Source organism: Micropterus salmoides, unplaced genomic scaffold, assembly GCF_014851395.1.
Source record: "Micropterus salmoides isolate LMB-PRFRI ecotype aquatic unplaced genomic scaffold, ASM1485139v1 Ms_hic_scaffold_16, whole genome shotgun sequence".
Lineage (NCBI taxonomy): Eukaryota > Metazoa > Chordata > Actinopteri > Centrarchiformes > Centrarchidae > Micropterus > Micropterus salmoides.
Genome location: NW_024040707.1, coordinates 10,642,212 through 10,662,211, shown reverse-complemented (window position 1 = coordinate 10,662,211; position 20,000 = coordinate 10,642,212). Strand labels below are relative to the sequence as shown.

At 39.4% G+C, this 20,000-nt stretch overlaps 1 protein-coding gene across 1 annotated transcript; it reads left to right on the top strand.

Annotated features, from left to right (window-relative positions):
• The first annotated feature begins 107 nt into the window (after window positions 1-107).
• On the top strand, window positions 108-19,549 carry nfascb (neurofascin homolog (chicken) b). Its single transcript, XM_038722210.1, has 28 exons — window positions 108-242; window positions 577-749; window positions 4,362-4,483; window positions 4,582-4,687; window positions 4,794-4,984; window positions 6,554-6,676; window positions 6,836-7,054; window positions 7,502-7,613; window positions 7,801-7,988; window positions 8,067-8,198; window positions 8,295-8,438; window positions 9,526-9,637; window positions 9,736-9,899; window positions 9,975-10,122; window positions 10,257-10,381; window positions 10,466-10,567; window positions 10,677-10,874; window positions 11,531-11,601; window positions 11,722-11,944; window positions 12,390-12,505; window positions 13,970-14,180; window positions 14,322-14,444; window positions 14,839-15,012; window positions 15,108-15,239; window positions 15,325-15,394; window positions 16,319-16,330; window positions 16,553-16,588; window positions 16,717-19,549. The coding sequence occupies exons 3-28, from the start codon at window positions 4,408-4,410 to the stop codon at window positions 16,946-16,948; spliced, it is 3,540 nt and encodes a 1,179-aa protein (XP_038578138.1). The 5' UTR covers window positions 108-242; window positions 577-749; window positions 4,362-4,407; the 3' UTR covers window positions 16,949-19,549.
• Window positions 19,550-20,000: the final 451 nt, after the last annotated feature.

Sequence of the window (20,000 nt, the reverse complement as noted above, 5' to 3'; positions counted from 1 at the left end):
AGGCAAATGTTTATCCATTACTGAACACGACCAGCGCTTTTCCTCTAACCAATAAATAAATCACCCTGGTCTTGGCAAATGATGATGAGAAGCCATCCAATCACTTGAATGTGATGGGTTAAATCCCCCCCATGTGTCTGGAAGCTGTACCCTCCCTGTCCACAATAGACTGACTTTGTTTCAGACAGAAACGCTTTGTGTGTGAGAGTGTGTGTTCGTGCCAGCCACAGTGAAGATACAAGGTCAGTAACCCACCCCCATCTAATACACTGAAAATCAACAGCACACATAAAAAAAATACAAAACAAATTTGATTTCTTAAGTAAGCTGTAATTGATTAATGCTAGATAGGATCTAGACACCTAAACCTAATCCACCAACTAGTGCGTGACATGACAGTTCTGTTTTATTCTCCCATCACAGTGGAGATGACGTTATAGTTTTGTGTGGATTTCACAATGGATTTATTATAATAGGCTTTTAGGCCTTGTTTGCCTGGTGTGTGACCCAGGCTCGGGACAGCCATCCTGATGGACCACATGAGCCTCTGTTATTTTGCCTGTCGCTTGCTTTAAGATGATGGAGTGACAATAACCAGAAACCGCTGCTGGAAAGGTGAAGCTCATTGTGAAGATGATGTGAATCTGCTGTGACAGAAGATGAGAAGGAAGTAGGAATCAGCTTTCACTGCAACAAGGGGGGGAAAGGGACAAAGAAGCAGAGAAAAAACATTTAAACAACACTCAAAGGTAGGACCCCTAACATTCACCAGTTATACTATGTTTAGCTAATTCTGATCATTGGTTTTTGTAAAAAAAAAAGTAAACTGAATTAGACCACATTATTAAGACACTTTAGAGTAGCATAGAGTGTATCACCATGTGAAGGAGTGCTTTAGTACTTGTAGCTGTTGTTCAAGGCGGCTATCAGTGGAAGTCAAGGTTTTAATGATGTCACAGTCTTGAGAGAGTTGAGGAGTGGGATGGGTCTACAACTGCATCAGCAGATTTGTAGGAGAGTGATCACAATATTGTTCTGCTCTCACACCACCTATTGATATGACTGACATAAATTTGAATCACTTTTTGTGTCAATGTTTCATTGACCAATGTGATGTGCATTTGAACGTATGAACATCTTATTTTACTATATAATGTTAGGGAACTAATGGCTCTAAATATCCATCTGTCTTTATATTTTAGCCATGCTAGCAGCGTGGCTCTGTGGATAGCAATGATGGTCCACTGCTTCTGGTGGACCAGACTGAAATATCTTGACAACTATTTAATGAATTGACATGGCATTTTGTAAAGACTTTCATAGTCCCAAGATGATGAATCCTACTGATTTTGCTGATCCCCTGACTTTTCCTCTAGCACCACCATGAGGTTGACATCTGTGGTTTTGAGTGAAATTTCAACTGTAGGTTGAATTTCCACGAATTGACCTAAGTGATCAATTGTAATATTTTGTGTATATGTTTTTTCGGTGATCCCTTAACTTTTCCTTTTGTGTCACCATCACATCAAAATCTTAATTTGTTTAGTACTTTGGTTTATGAACAAATACCTGCAAGTGGCATTCCCATCAGCCTCAGATGTATTTTGTGTTCCGCGCTAACTGGCAAACGTTAACATGCTAACACACAAAACTAAAATGGTGAACATGGTACATATTATACCTGCTAAAAATCTGCATGATATCATTGTTATTGGGGGCATGTTAGACATATTGTGACATAAGCATATAGCTCAAAGCACCGCTGTGCGTAATGCGGCCCTCACAATGGCTAGCATGGCTATAGACTCTTATTTTTGTTACAGGATGCTTTTGATGAAATGTTATGTTGCTGTAGTTTACCGTTACCTCACCATAAAGTCCGAATCACAGTTTAGTGAGACATTATTGTTTTTATAGCATAGTGGCGATGACTTAATGTAGCAGCGTTCTGCTCAACAGGAGTTTCTCTCCGGTCTCGGATATGCTCACCCTGATGCAATGACGTCAAAGTGCAGATGATAAGTGCTCTGAGATGAACAGGCAGCTTGTGCAGTTGAATTAACCTTCCCTCATGCCAGCTGCTCTTACCCGAGCCCTGGGCACACGTGCCAAAGGAGACCCGAGAGCATAGAGACCTTCTTGTCGTCACTGAGCTGGCTCTGTCTGCCTCTCTGCCTCTTCACTGTGCAATCTGGTGCATGGCACTGATAACTACTCACTACCAGGCCTGTTTCAGTCCAATGTATGGGGGAAAACGCCTGTTCTGAAGAAGCCAAGAAGCTCAACATACCCCTTCTGCTTTTGTTTTGAGAGGATGTCCCTAATGATAAGTAATATCTTTATACAAACTCTCCACTTTTAAATCAGCTTTATAATTTCACTTGTAAATACAAATCTTAATTACAAGATTAACTTCATTCACCTCATTTTACCTTTCCCCCACGCCCCACCACCAGCACCACTACCAAACTATTGTTTAGCCCAGTCAGTGCTGGTTTGTATATGCAGCCCTGTGTGGATGCCTGAAAGCCTACACAGGTCAGGACTCTGTCGACAGCCAAGAGATAGCTTTTGTTTAACACAAATACAGCTTCTCCTGCGTTGTTGGCACTGTTTCTAGAAAAGAAATCTGATCCTTCCCCCCCGTAGGATTTTTCCAGCTGAATGGTAATGACCTTTTCCTCCTTTGAGGATATGCATGTGAATGGTTTAGTGCAGAAAAATCTGTTTCTTGAAAAAGAGGATAAGTTGGCACTTTGGAAAATCGAAAATACGGGAGGTGTGCGGAGGGAGTTTGAGGTGTATTTTTTCACATCACAATGAAAAGTAATAGTCAAATTGTTATTGTCAGGGCTATTGCCCTGGACTCATGTGACTCGAGATTTGCCACATACAAAATTCATATGAGAGAAACAAACATTGCTTTCATTCTCTGTTCCCCAGTTCTCTCCAGTCAACAATAAAGCCCACATTTTGATGTCATCAAAGCCAGTAACAATGCAAACTGTACAGAATATGGGTTGTTTTGTGCTTTCACTTGGCTCAATCTGATTTATCTCACACTGGACCAGGTCAAAGTGAACATTACTCAGCTATGGGACAGAAAAATCAGGCTCGGAAACAAAATGCAATTATGTCCACAATTGAATCCAAACATTTCTTTCTTTCTTGGAACTTCACTTTGTTTATTGTGCAGAGAAACATTGTGACTGTGTTTGATGGAGATGGATTATTCAGAATTATGAGAGCCTGGTAAGAACAGTGAAGTGAAGTGGGCAATGAGGAGGTGGTGTATAGCGTTCATTCATTATTCATGAGATGGGTGGGCAGAGTGTAAGTGGCAGTGACAGACAGAAACTCTATTACTAAAGTGTATCAACTCCTCTAGGGTTCTTGACCTGATATTTGAAGGACTCGGACATTAATAGGTATACTGCACAAACAGGAATAATTTTGTAAAGTCACTGGAATTCTCAATGCATTGCGGAAGCCACAAAGATGGGGTGGAGAAATCCCTGATTTGACCTTACATGAGAGAGGTAGGTACTGACAACTTGTTGTGCTGATCATACTAACATGACTCATTAAATATTTAGAGCAATAATCTGATGAATAGAAGCATCTAATGAAACACTTTGAGTTTTTCTGTACATACTTTTACAGACATTCAGGGGGTTTTCATAGCAGCTTCAGACAGTTTAATGATGATAAACTAATTTGTCAGAGAATCTGATACAGCAGTGTGATCTAAGTAGTGGATGTGGTAGTAATAACTACATTTATTCAAGTATTTCTTTGTACTTTTTATGACATTAAGATTAGAGACATAAAGATTAGAGAAGTACAAAAAGATTATATATATGTATGTATGTAAATGTATGTTGAATAACTTCTTATTTCCTCTCCCATTAATCATCCCTCATATTTACTTTGTGTCCCTATGAAGGGGTCCAACCCCTAGGTTGGGAACCACTGGATTAAGCTACCTAACTGTATATAAAGTAGTTAAAACCAGGTCCACCTCGACCAGCTACAACAGTATGAAGTTGCTGTGTGCATCAGTAATAATAATCTAAAATAAAACATCGTTTTTCCTGCAGATAACTTTTACTTTTGATAGTTAAAGTACATTCTGCTTATAATACTTGTGTACTTTTATTTTAGTAGGATTTTGAATGAAGGTCACATTTTTTACACTGTGGTAAACTTCTTTTAAGTACTTTTTACCTTCCTTTTCAATAACTAGTCAGTAAGAAGTTTCATATACAAAATTTGGTCTGGATTTTAACTGAATGACATGGATGTATGGTACAGTAGATGTCTGCTATTCTATTCAGTTATGTTCTTCAATTTGAGAACAGGAGAATTGGTGAAGAAAAGTGTTGCTGGATTCCATGCACTGCAAAAATGGGGACTCTGGTCGAACCAGCGCTGCTGCTACTTTTATGGCAGAGTGTTTGGGCTTTGGACATCCCTTTGGAAAGTGAGTTAGTAACTGAACTTGAATATTGTAATTTGAGATGTATATTGTCTTATCACATACATTTATAATATACAAAACTATTTTTTCTCTGCCTGCAGTCAGGCAGCCCCCAACCATCATAAAGCAGTCAATGAAGGAGCATATTGTTGACCCCAAAGACACCATGATCATAGAATGTGAAGCCAAAGGAAACCCTCATCCCATGTAAGAGCCGATTCAGCCCAGGGAACAGTTTTGATAAAACTGACATTATTATCTGCAAATACAACCTCACTGTTTTTTCTGTCTTCCTTTACACTTTTTGCTCAAGTTTCTCATGGAGGCGTAATGGGAAGTATTACAACGTGGCACGTGACCCTCAAGCATCAATGCGCAGGCGCTCAGGGACGCTGGACATCTATGCCTGGAACAATCCAGAACAGTATGAGGCAGAATATCAGTGCATTGCCTCCAATGAGTATGGATCTGCATACTCCAACAAAATCAGACTCCGACTATACAGTAAGATCAGTATTGGACCTTAGATTACTAAAGACTAAATTAGAGAATCAATTTTGTTTGCATCCACCACTGATGTACCACTGACAGGAGACATACGTGACACACTGCAAATGGACATTACTTTGGAATGAAATGCCACTAACACAGTTTTTCAATCAGTATTCCAACATTAGTATCAGGTTTTCTATACTATATGTTTTGTAGTAATTTGAAATCACAGAGATGAAAAGAGGATAAGTTCTACAGTGCATAAATGTCAACTTATGTGATGTGTGATGGTGAATGTTTTTGCTTCCTACCTACAGAGCTTTCATTTGACTTTCAAAGAGAATTCAGCTGTGTTACTCTTTACAATATGGTGAATATTAACAAATACAAGAAGCATTCTAAAATATATTTTGTATTTTTGGTATTGTGAAAATTCCAAAGGCTACAAACTTTCCGTCTTCCCTGCACTATCTATGGCACTCATTTGTTCCTACCAAAGACGCAACTCCTTAAAGATGGGTCACATACAGTATATATATATATATATATATATATATATACTAGGCTAAAATATTTCCCAAAACAGCTCTGTAGTGTAGTTTTTAGCCAATGTAACTCAAACAGGAGTAAATATTGCATTTTTTGGGCATTATTTTCACCAAGGATTTGATTCTAGTGATGGCAATACAGCAGTAGGAGGGACTCAAAATAAATTGTATTTATGAACTAATATTCATCATAATCAGTGCAACAGTGTGGCCCACTGACATATTTAATAGTTTGGAGCTCTATCGAGCCTTAGCTACACAGGCAGTATATGTTAGTAGGATCAATTAATTCTTCCTCTGGGTCTTTGGAGATTTGCTTAGAATAAGAAAAATATGGTATATCACCTGACTTGTCCTTTAAAGGTCCAGTGTGTAAAATTTAAAAAGGTCTATTGAAAGAAATGCAATTTAATATACATAACTATGTTTTCAGAGTTGTATAGAGAACCCTACATAAGAATCATTATGTTTTTATTACCTCAGAATGAGCCGTGTCTATCTACATACACCGCAGGTCCCATTATACGCAGGTTGCCATGCTGGACCGCCGTGTCAAGTTGGTCATTCTACCTGCACAAGGTTACTGTGAGCTTAGAACAATGACTTGCGAGATCAGTCAAAAGGTGGTTCCAACTTTGTGCAGCCAGAGAAAAGCAACTGCGGTTGCCTGACTCAGCGACTGCAGCTGTCTTGCTCTCTGCGAGGTTTTAATGTCATGTGACGGTGAAGTTTTACAGCACCGGCGAAAGTCGTTGGTTAGGAAGTGTGGTTCATAAACCACACTTCCTAACCAGCATGCCTTATGTCAAGTCCAGCATGCATCATGTAGACTTAGTGCTGCAAACAGCAACATGTTGGTTGCAATTTGCAACACTTACCACTAGATGCCACTAAAACCTACACACAAGATAATGTATTTCTAGGAGTTGACTCGTTTTTTGCAAACCAAATCAGGGGTAACCAGTTACTAATATCAAACAACAAAACCTGACTTTGCTTCTCAGTGGAACCTTGCAAACCTCTGTTTGTGTAGGAGCTCCTGTGTGGCCAAGAGAGATTCTGGAGCCTGTGGTGATCAGCGCTGGCTTGCCTCTAGTCCTCTCCTGTGACCCTCCACCTGGCCCACCTAAACCTGAAACCTTCTGGATGTCCAGCTGTAAGCGTCTCTCTCTAGGGTTACATCTCAGTTACATAAAAGTTTGGATCAAGAAGCATTTTAATGATCTGCTAACTGAACAAGTGTTCAATAAATTTAGCTGTTTAAATATACAATTTCTCCTGTGAACTGACATTTTAACACCATGTTTCATGTCAGGCTCATATGCAAGACCTTTCAACTGGCCCATTCAGACAGCTTTCCCCACCATGCAGCCTGTGCGGCAGGACCGCAGGGTATCCATGGGAGTAAACGGAGATCTGTACTTCTCTAATGTCCTGTTGAATGACTCTGCTACTGATTACTGCTGTAATGCCCGCTTCCCCTACAAGAATGTCATTCAGCAGAAGATGCCCGTGGTTGTTAAAGTGCTTACAAGTGAGTATGATTGTGTGTTCACAGTTCCTGAAGGTTTTAGCCCAAATCTCTATCTTTCTGCTCACTTGTAACCTGCAGTGGTGAAATGTAACTAAATACATTTCCTCAAGTACAATTTTGAGGAACTTTATGCTTTTACTCCATTGCAATTCAATACCTTCAGTTACTTGTTACTTTGTAGATTCAAATTATTCATGTAAAATATAATCAACAAATACATTATTATGTTTCATAGATAAAGATAAAACTTCTCAAAAGATCCCTTCACAGGCTAAGTAGCAGTATATGTTGCAAAAAAATATGTCGTAAAACGTAAACCCAACATTTATCAGCTGCAGCTTTAAGTAATTTTTATATTAATGCATAATTAATTATAATTAAGTGTCCATGTCAATCCTGTATTTTGTATAACTCTATGTATGTTTTGTTTATGCTGTGGCTCTGCAGCTCGTACAGTGGCCGAGGCTGCCCCCACCTGGCTGTCTCCCACAGGCTCGTCCAGCTCCATACTGGTCCTTCAAGGGGAAGAACTGCTCTTGGAGTGTGTAGCTGCAGGAGTGTGAGTGTGACCTCAAGATCGGGAGATTTAATATAACTGTTTTTATAGTATATTTAAAGCTAATGTTAATAATACAAAAAGCCACAAAAAGCAACAGTTTATGTGCATATATTTTCTATTCAGTATATTTTTTGACTTTGATTTCATGAAAGTCGTCCTGTGTAAAGCCTTGTTTATCATCATCAAGGCCAACTCCTCATATTACGTGGACCAAGGATGGTGAGAACCTGGTGGTGACTTCACGCATGAAAATAAAGAACTTCAACAAGATGATTCAAATCCCAAAGGCCTCTTTTGATGATGCAGGCGAATACGTCTGCACTGCCACCAATAAAATCAGATACATTGAGCATACAATAACTGTCCGGGTTAAAGGTGAGAGACACTTTCAGAAACATATCTTTTCTTACTGCACAATAATATTGAAACAAATAACATACTTGTATTTGACAGCGGCTCCATTCTGGTTGGAGAAGCCAGCTGATTTGGTTTTGGCCCCTGAGGAAAATGGACGCTTGGTATGTCGTTCTGACGGGGTTCCTCGTCCCACAATCAGCTGGTTCATCAACGGGGAGCCAATTGACAGTACGTTTTTGAGATCATGCCTACTAGCTGTAAAAGTATATCTAGATAGTATCAACCTCTGCTGTATTTTTCCTTTTGTCTATTTTTTTCCCTCAGCTGCTACATCACAGCCTAACAGACAGGTGTCAGGAGACACGCTGACTTTACGCAGTGTGACTGCTGAAAACAATGCCGTCTACCAGTGCAATGCTTCCAATCAATATGGTTACTTATTGGCCAATGCTTTTGTCATCGTGCTACGTAAGTTACCACTCTTCCATCAATGACATATACAGCGTAAAACATTGTTTTTCACTGTCATAACCCAGCCATGAGTTGTGACGTGATTTTGAATGGTTTGCCAAAAGATCACCAAAAAAAAACAGTGAGGTATATTTTAAACATTGTTGAAGTACAACACTCAAATACATTTTCAGTGTCATGGCATCTGTAAAAGGTGTTTCCCATGCTCACCATTATCATAAAAATTACTCTGTCCTTTATATGCATTTAATAACAAAAAACACATGTATATACAATATAACAAGATATAGAAAGTGGTGTTTACCTAAAAATGTTTAAAAACCAATACTGTTAAACATCAAATGCTATGTAATCAAATACATAAAGCAGATAATCCATGCTTTATTTCCTATAACGTTAAATATTCATGAATACTTGAAAACAAACAACTCAAGGTATTATTTATTATGAATTTCAACTTTCTAAAACTCAGCTTATTTACTTCATGGGAACTGTGTGCTAAATCCTTTGTGCACAAAGGTATATCACCTTCAAATCAATGTAAAGAGCACATACAAAACCAAGAAATGCAGAAACATGTTCATGTATGTCACTAATAGAAAACAATGAACCCTTTAAAAAGTGTTAAAATGAATTTCCTGTATACAACAAATTTTGCTTAACATTTTTCCAGTTGAAGTTGAAGTGATTGGATAATTGCACATTTTTAGCCAGAGGTAAATGCCTGATTCAAGGAACAAACAAAGTGTAGAAAGTACATAACATAATACAAAGGAAAAATGCATCAAGGAAGATATACCATCTTCTCAATGGGCAGTAACCTCAGTATATAATAATGTAATAATAGTAAAACATATTATGAGTAAAGAGCAACTCTTTCTTTTTCTCCGATATCGCAGTTGCTCTTTTTATAATCACATACATGCAAATCACTGAGGTCAGTGAGAGGCATTTGTGAATTTTAAGAAATCATTAACTATACTAGGCACAAAGGAGGCAATGCAGATTAGAGAGGGTACACCAAGAATATAAATATAATATATAAATAATAATATAAAATTGTTAATTATCAATGCTTCTCTAGATGCAACGCCACGTATTCTTGGGCCCAGGAATGAACTCATCAAGGTGACAGAGGGCAGTCGTACCTTCTTAGACTGCCGCTTTTTTGGTTCTCCAGTGCCTGAGTTGCGATGGTGAGAACATGCTGTTTGATATTTTAATGCAAAGAGTGAGTTCAGACATCAGCTCACAGTGTGTGTGCATATGTATGTTTATGGATCTGCTCACACAGGTCTAAATATGGACAGGGGAATCTTGAAGGGAATCGTTTTAAGACCCACAGTAACGGGACTCTTGAGATAAAACGCATACAGATAGAGGACCAGGGAACTTACCTGTGTATAGTCAGCAACATCGCAGGAAGAGATGAGAGTCAAGTCCGAATAGAGGTCAAAGGTGAGCGTCATACAATTTTACACAAACACTTTCTGGTTGTGTGATCTGTAATGTTTTTTCATTGTTTCTTGTCAGAGCCCACTTTAATTGTCACCAGACCACAGAGTATGAAAGTCATCCGTGGAAGTGATGTGCGCTTTGAGTGTGGTGTTAAAGCAGATGTTACTACTCCCGTTACAACCAACTGGATGAAAGATAAAACGCTGGTCACTCTTGGCTGGAGGTACATCTTTTTATGAATGAATTCTATAGATATACACAGTAAATATCAACTATTTTTAATTAAATTAAAGTTTTTGTGTGAACATATGAGCGTCTAGATCTCACAAGTTTTACTTACTTGTATGCAATCCTTAGAATCTCTCTAGATGAATCAAATCTGGTCATCACTAATGTAAACAGAGGTGATGAGGGCAATTATACCTGTGTCATCAAGAGTGAACTGGACCAGAAGTCTGCCTCAGCACAACTAATGGTGATGGGTATGACATGTTTAAAATAAATGACATTTCATCAACCATATGGCATGTTAGGCTTTTCAGTTGTTCATGATTTTTTGTGTGTAGACCGGCCAGATCCTCCAACTCACTTGGAATTGTCAGATCCATATGAACGTAGTGTAAGACTCAGTTGGGTCCCTGGAGACAGCAACCACAGCCCTATTACAGGTAAAAAGCATTCAACTTAATAAACTCACAAAAATAAAAACATGTTTTACATATTTGTAAATTTGTTGACATTTTTGGGTATATTTCTCCATTTACTGGTCTGTTACAGAGTACTTAGTGCAGTATGATGATGATGACTGGTTGCCTGGAAAGTGGAGAAACCTGTCAACGTACCCAGGGAACCTCAACAATGTCATTCTACATCTTACACCTTTCACCTACTACGAGTTCCGGGTCATCGCTATCAATGAAATCGGAATGAGTCGCCCTAGTCGTCCATCTATGCGCTTCCAGAGCAGTGGTGCACGTGGGTTTTATGCTCCTAAAATACATACCTGTCGTCTAATACAGATTGTAAGCTAGCAGCCATACGTGTAACACATTTTTAAGGAACTGTTGGACATTTTGGGAAACACTCTAATTGATATTCCTGCTGAGCGTTAGATGAGAAGATCGACACCACACTCATGTTTGTTCTCAAAATATGAAGGTATCATCTATGAAACGCTTAGCTTAGCATAAAGACTGGAAGCGGGGGAACCAACTAGCCTGTCTTTAGTTTTTATGCTAAGCTATACTAACATCTCCTGGCTGTAGCTTCATATTTAACTGACATACATTATTGGTATCAATCATTTTATCTAACTCTTTGCAAGAAATTAAATGTTCAGTGTGTAGTATTTAGGAGGATCTATTGACAGAAATGCAATATAATATACATAATGTTTTCAGTGATGTATAAAGGTGGTGTATAAAGATGGCCACCATAGCTTCTTCTACGTGGTTGGAAAAAGAGGTGTGAGCGGTGAGTGAGCAGTTGGTTGCAATCAGGTTGCAAATCGCAGCCCTCACCACTAGATGCCACTAAAACTTACACACTGAACCTTTAAGTAAATTTCCTGAAATGTTGAACTATTCCTTTCAAGCTAATGATCTTAACACTGCATTGGTTTTCCTGTACAGCCCCAGATGTCATCCCAAGGAATCTAAAGGGTGTGGGTACATGGAGGAATAACATGGAGATCAGCTGGGAGGTAATAGAATTGCACCTATCAAAAATTGTAACACTTTCATATTTATCTTGACAGCTGCATATTTTAATCGCTACCACACCGAAATTAAACTATCCTGGTCGCTAAAAACTATGCTTTCAGCCTCTCACCTACAGAGAGTGGAACGGGCCCCACCTGAAGTATCTAGTCTGGTGGAGAAGGAGAGATTCCCGAGAGGAGTGGAAGAATGCAACCACTAAATGGCTGAAATACTACATCTACGATGCAGATACCTTCACTCCTTATGAGATCAAAGTCCAGGCCGTCAACGACTTTGGGCTGGGTCCTGAGTCTCCTGTTGTCATTGGTTACTCTGGGGAAGACCGTAAGTACCTTAATCCACTGCATTATGATACATAAATCAATAACAAATAGGGGAAAAACCTCGATGTGGCCTCTTCATCTCCAGTGCTTTAATTTCACCCGGGTGGAGAATTATCACCAAAAAAATGTTTATGTAAATGAGCCCATCTCCTAATATTCGCCTAAGGGTAGTGAAGGGAAAATTGCATGTATGGACTGTTTTATTAGAATGGATTACACACTTAATACAGAAGATTTCAAGTTAACCCAGAGGCTATGAATACAGTGTTGTTGTGCTGTACTTGTGTTGAAGTAGGCACCCTGTTGCTGCAACGTCACACTAAGTGAGTTGGGAACACACCTCTTATTATTATTATTACTCCAATTATTATTGCAGTCAAGCTGACCTTCTCATCACCTCTCTGTGTGTTCACTGATACAAAAAGACAATCTCTGTTTTTTCCCAGGTCCCATGACTGCACCCCTGAACCTGAGGGTGTCCAACATTGAGAGCACTGAAGTGACTGTGCACTGGGACCCAGTGTCACGCAACTCTATTATGGGAGAACTGAAAGAATACAAGGTGAATTCAATATTGGACTTTGAGTATAGCTTACATTTATGTTGATAGACAATAATATAAACTGACGACATACTCTACCTCATAGGGAGAGTCCTCTGATGTTACTGACAATCAAATGACTTTAATGAGCTAGACAAGAGAGAGAGAGTTTCAGTTAATATAATAGTCTGGAAAGTGTCTTTCTTTGTGGTGAATAAGTTAAAGGTTGGACTAAGATCCAGGTCCATTATTTAGTCGACAGAGATGAAGAGAACAGACAAATACAATTGTACTGTATTACCAATAAAATAAGAGTGTTACTAAACTGTCATCTAATGCACACCTGGTAGACAGATGCATCAGCATACAAGTGATCATGTGAAAGAACAGGTTGAATTCCCACTCACTGTGATCACTGTTTATTAGTGCTTGTTCAAACATCGAATTTACAATGTGAAACAGAACCAGAACCCAATCAAATATCAGTCAAAAAACCCAAATACCAAAATCATGGGCCCATTAGATTAAAGACTAAATGGCTAATACAAAATAAGTTATTAAATCAGCAAGAAAAATTTATATATGATGATGAGATAATTGGCTCAGATGTTTGAAATGTGGCTCCCCCTTTGACTGGTCATTACAGCCCGTAGCTTTAGTATAAAGGTGGTGTAAATTTGATGGTCCTTTCCCGAAAAATAGAAAGTCTGAAATTAACTTTTTTCACTGCCTGCCACTGTAGTATGTAAGTGTTTTTTTTCCTGCCACTTTTCAAATGTATCCGCTAAATGAAGGAATAACATTTAGCTCATTTAAGTATCATTTAAAGTAAAAAAAAATTGTAATTCAATGTTCAATATATTTACAAAAAAATATTACATGCGGGTTTGCATGCACAAATGACCAGTGTCTTTCAGCACATAACAATCACTCCACCTTACTTAACAACCAGGTATTTCATGTACCTACAGACGAGAAGAAACACAAAGTTCACCACAGTGTACTCTATAATACAGTCAGTGCTCAATACAAAATCCACAGTTCAACCACTAATGAATAGGTCCTTATGTCAGTTCTAATTCCCACAAAATTCTATATCTCAACAAAAACGTCTTCTGGATCCCAGCAAGACAGGTGCTAACTTCAGACCCTGATTGCAACTATAACAAACTCAGTGCTGACAGTGTTACTTGACAAGGAGACAAGCTTTTTACGGCCATGTTTGACAACCCGCTTAATGCACAATGACAACAACAATACACATACATGATAACATGTACACTCTCATCCACTCAGTTATTTGGCCAACTGAATATAATGCAACCAGTAGGAAAATACTATATATACATACATGTATTAATACCTGGAACCTAACAGTGCATGACAGTGTGCAAGAATTCAACCTTTAAAAAAAAAACTGTTAGTAAAGATAACCACCCAATGCTTGCGGCAGAATCAAACTGCTGGGTGTGTTGTTTCTCTCAGGTCTACTACTGGAGGGACAGCAGCCAGCTGAGGTGGCTGAGGGTCAACAGAGCGATGAAGTCTAAAGCTTTTACAGACAATGGTCCAGAGCCCTCTGGGGTCCTCACTGGGCTCATCCCCTATAGCAACTACAAGATGTATATAGTGGTGGCAAACAATCGATATGAGGGACCGCCCAGTAATAATATACACTTCTCAACACCTGAAGGAGGTAAGAAAATTCACAAATTTACCATCCAAGGAACACAACAACGCCGGTGTCCTATACCAAGCACAAGCAAACCATAAATTTGTGTTTATTTATATTTTATTTGTGCTTTAAAGTGGCTGGGCTGTGTTTTTGTGTTTGCAGTACCATCTGCTCCCACATCCTTTAGGATACAACAGCGACACCTGGACAGTATTTATGTCGACTGGGACCTGCCAGCAGAACCCAATGGGATCATTACTGGCTATTCCCTCAAATACCAGACAGGTATGTCAACCCAACATCTGAAACACTCCCAATTGGAGATACATCTGCCCTCCCAGACTACTCTTTCAAAGCATTATGTAGCATTCTGCAGTCCTCCTTGGAGAAACTGCAAAGCTGACAACAGAAAAGGAAATGTTTTTTTTCCTCTAAAGCTGGGAAAGGTTTCTAGATGACACTTAGACCCACATCCCTTTAGCACATAATAGCACACTTAAATATGCACTCAAAGACCAAAATACCACTGAAGTATGTTTTTGAGAGGGTAATGATCACTTGTTCAGTCACACTCCAAGAAGGTATGGTACTTAATAGCTCAGTTGTGCGCACTCTACCAACACGAAGAGTACTCCAAGAGTACTCTACTTGCGCACTGAAATGTCCACTCTCTTCACAGTGAATGCCACCAGGGGAGAGGAGGTGCGAGTTGAGGAGTTCCTTCCAAATGTAACAAGTTTCTCTGTCAGGCGATACGACCGCTACACTCGATACCGATTCTCCGTGGCGGCACTAACTCGGATCGGTATAGGGGAATGGCATACGGAGGAGTCACCCCACTACACCACTGAAAGTAATTTACTACTTTTTCCATGCATCAACACAGTTGGTGGTCTACCAAATAAACACTTTAAAGAGCTGAATGGATGTTGAATGTGTTTGTCTCAGTTTATGCTCAGGACCAAGTGGACATCTCCACTCAGGGCTGGTTTATTGGGATTATGTGTGCTGTGGCTCTTATCGTGCTCATCCTACTTATAGTCTGCTTCATCAAGAGGAGCCGAGGGGGGAAATACCCAGGTACAGTGGTGATTCCTCATCTTCTATGATGTCCAAAATCACCTCATTGTATCTCTTATAACAGCGTAGCTTGTTTTAATTTCAGTACGGGAGAAAAAAGACATTTCACTGGAGCTGGTGGATGACAAAGATCAGGAGGGATCATTTGACTACCGGTAAGAATTACAGTGGACAGCTGGTAGAAAATAAACAAATAAGAAAAACACATCTACTGTACATTTTACTGCTACCACCAGAGAAAATTCTAATTTTAGCTTGTCTTATCATGTTATCAACCTCTACTGTTTTATCTACCAAACTGGTTTACAAAATCCTATTTCAGGTTTTCAATGTGTGTTACATCACGTACTAGTAGTTTTTATGTGGTAATAATACTCAGCAATGAGTAGGTCATTGTGTTTCCCATAACACTGTCATTATCATTGTTGAAAATTATAACTACAGTAGCTGCGTATTTACATCCATTTGCTCTGTAACTGTGCATTATAATTTTTGTTTGATGATATAGCGGCCCTGTGGAGTTATCTTGTAAACAAACAAACCTTAATTTTACAGTCAGTGTTAATCAAAAAAAACATATTGAGTGTATTCTTGAGGCCTTTCCTTCCTTCATTAAAACATTTTGCAAAAGATGATATTATAATAATAATAATATTTTAAATTGTGCATTGTTTAGATTCATGATCGTTGGCTGGCAGTCTTCTTCACTGCCTTTCCTGGCATACTGCTATATGTCTTTTCAAATTGCTGCCACCAACCATAAATCAGTGGAAGATCAGAAAACAGGAGGCAGGAATCATGTCACATGTCCACATGTGCACAATACTAACAAAATGGTGACCCGCTCATAAAAACATTGCTCCACAGCGATACAAGTGGTCCTAATCTCTACAAGGTGTCTTTAATTTTGATAAAAATTTTAGCATGATGCTGCACAGATACAAATCAAATCTGGTTACAGTATTTATGACCTTATTTATGATAACTCTTTTTTCGTTTTTACTTACTCTACCTTTTCTATCTAAATCTTTATTTCCCCCAAACAACAACCCTGTTCTTTTCCCACTGAACCACTCAAGGTCTCTTGAAAGGTATGAAAAGACTAAATATTGACACATTGACACGATTGACATTTAAACTGAGTTGTTATGTATTAATTTGTTCAGAGAGTATGTAAGTGATAGAAGTTTGGAGCTCTAAATAGTATTTGCAAATGGAATACAGGAACTGTTGTAAAAATTTTATGAGTGGATGATCATTAAAATAAAATCATCTATACTATTATTCTATCACAAACTCTCTTCATATTTTAGGATCGCACGTGTCTCCACTCTGCCTTACCCCCGGCGGTATGTACATGTACATTTTTAATGTATTGAAACATCAGGTTGAGTTTTATCTTCCATCCTTTCTGTCTTCTAGTGCTGAAATAATGTGACTCCAATATGAAGTTTTTATTTTTTGGATTATTTTGTAGAGAGGAGGAAAGAGGGCTTCAAAGAGGCCAGCCATCTATGGAGGCAATGATGAAACGATCAGACAGTGATGATAGTCTGGTGGACTATGGTGAAGGAGGAGAGATACCATTCAACGAGGACGGCTCGTTCATTGGCCAGTACACAGGAACCAGGAGAGATATCAGGGACTTGGACTTTGGTGGAAGTCTGGAGCTCCACTCTCCGATGAATACCATCTACTCCCTAGCATAAAACTCAACATTCAAACTGCCTTCTTGATTTCAACTCAACCATTTTTCATGTGACTTTACAGTGTTTGTACCCTCCACCTTGAATTACGAATTTGTGGTGCATGTGGTATGTCTGCAGGAGGAACAACTGGGGCCTTAGGTGCTGTTACCCCCTTTGTCCTTCCAGGCAAAGCAACTTTCATGCATTTAAAGAAGAGAATGGTGAAATAGTTGAGACAATAGAGATGAGATACTTATTCATCTGATGAAAAGCAAGCTTTACCTTTCGTGTTTCATATTGCATTTTCCTGTAAATAAAAATGTGTGTTTGTGCGTGTACATACGCATGAGTACATGTTAAATTATCCTGTCAATGGAGAGAGGCTGCACATCAGAGGAGACAGAAGTGGATCAGTTTATCATGTTGATAAAAGCAGTTGCTATGACCAGTTTAACTACTGTTATTGCATCTTTTTCTCTCAGCTAATTTAAATAATGAGATTTGTGTTATTTTTGTATGTTGACTGTTTGAAATAAGGACTGCATACCCTACTTTTACAATAAGGGGAGCCACAATGTAATACCTGAACTTCGATTGTCTCCTCTTTGTTTTATACACTAGTGTTATCGGTGATGGGTGAAGGATCATTAAATATCTCAAGGGACTAATGATTCACCTTCCCAATCAGTTTGCACATTGTGCTCTGATGGGAGGGAAGAGAACAAATTATTTGGAGAAAGAGGAAGCAGCCATGAACCAGCTGCAAAATCAGAAATTGCTCATGTTTCTCAATAAACTTAGCTTATCTGTCCCTCCATTTCACTCTCTATGGAGATGGATCAAAATTATTAATCTTGATTAAACAGCTTTAGTGTATTTGATCTCTAACATCATCTGTGCATTACCAGTTGTGTCCTAAATGTAAATAATATATAAATAATATTTACAAATATTTATTCCTAGCATGTTTAATTTTACTCTGAATGTTGAATTCAGCTGCTCAGTTTCCTAAAGGGGTGGTTTATTATTCTTTGAATATAATTCCTAGAATTAGTTTTAAAGGTGCTGTAGAAGGGAAAACTGTATTGCACATCACTAGTGTGGGGCCACTAAGCCATGCCCTTTTCTGTGCTCGGGGAAGTTGACCCTTCAGAAGCAAGTGGGTTTTCGGGGAGGGGGCCTTAAAGAGACAGAAGCTAAAACTGAGTGTTCAGACAGAGGGTAAAAAGAGGAGCTGAAGCAGTGTACAGTATGGGAAATGTGTTTTTTGAACATTAAAGCATGTGAACATTTTCTAGTAGAGACCCTAAATATAAGTATGAACCTGAAAGTAAGTATTCTACGGCACCTTTAACTGCTTGCTTGTGTTGGAACCACCAAATAGTGCACTTCTTTTTCTTAAGAGTAAAGTTCAACACTCTTTGAAATGTGCTTATTTGCTTTCTTGAGTTGAGAAGGCCAATACCACTCTAATGATTGTACACTAATTATGAAGCAACCACCTGCAGCCAGCAAACCTAGCTTAGCATAATGACTGGAAACAGCTGTCCTGGTTCTGACCCAAGATAACTGAAAGATTTTCCTTCTGATTTCTGCTGCCTATGTACTTTGAATAGACTGGCTACTGCAGTTGGGTTAAAGTTACTCAACCTAAGAATCTATTATTGTGTGTGGTGCAGCCTGGTTGCTAACTGCTCTTTTGTTTGCTTTCATCGCCTGTTTACAAACATTTCATCAACAACATGGCTGTGTTTAAGAACTGAAATCTGCTTAACGTTAGGAAGGCAACATTCACGAGCTGGAGAATAAAATCTGGGAAAAGGAAAAGCTGATTGAGTTTTTACCTGTTGTGTTAACCCAGTCTAAGCATATGTCCCATATTCAGGCTTTTGCAGGCCACAATCTCTGCCTCTGCTGCAACTCACCATCGACTGGTGCTGGAGCCAGCATCAGGCTTAATACCCAAGTGGGGATCCCGGTGACTGTGGAGGAGTCTGTCTGGTGAGTGTGACACTGATTTGATGGTGTCAAGCTGAGCTGAGTGCTCTCACCCCATCAGCATTGGCTGCTGAGTGGGATCCAGACCCAAGGCAACAGTTCTTACCTACCCACCCATAGGACCATTCTCTGGACACCACCTTCCTGGTCCAAAGTGGTTCACAGCAGGAGCTGCTTAGGGGCTGTAACATAACACCCTCATCTGGAGCTGTAGAAACCAGGCTCAGGCCCACCCATTAGATGCTACATTGGCCTCTCGTTTACTGGACCTGGATGTGGCACCCTCTGAGTGGCCGAGCGACATCCCTCCAACGCTTTATGTTGCTCAGAAGTTTTGCCAGCCAGCACAGGAAAACAGCGCATTCAACCCCTGCAGTGGTCAAGTCTTCCTCCTCGTCCCGCTGCAGGTTGCTGAAAGAGGTTGGAGAAGCTCTAGAAGTCTCACCCATCTGGAGACAGAAGAGAAAAAGGATGCCGCCCCCTTGTTTTATCAGTCCCTGGATACATCCATCCATCCACAGTCATGAATGCGGCACACACTATGGATCCTGAACATGCTCTGTTTTGTCCTGAGAGAGCTCAGCCTGCATCCGCTTTTCTCCCCCTCAACTCCTGATTGTCAGTGATTCCATAACTAGGACTGTGCATTTCATTAATGCAGTTACACACTATGTGCCTCTGCTTCTTAAAAGAGTTCCAGGTTTTATTGCCATTACTCCCATCCTCTATTAAAACAGTCCTATGTGGGAACAAATGACAGTTCTTCAACAGCCTGAGTTGACCAAATGGCATTTTAACCCATCTTTTTAATCTTTTTAATCTCAATTACTTGCTTTAGTCCGCTTGAAGGGCTCACAATGTGTGTTTTATTGAAAATTTAAATCTGTTCTGGGACAGACTTTTTAAGAGAGATGGACCTATTATAGGGGAGGCCTATAAAAGGTCCATCTCTCAACACCCTGAATAGACTGATGTTACAGACAGGGCCACCCCTCCAGTGTCTGTCCTGCTGGGCGCAGACCTGCGCCCTTGGCTAGGGCCTCTACTGTTGCTAGCAGTGAGTCTGCGCCCCAAT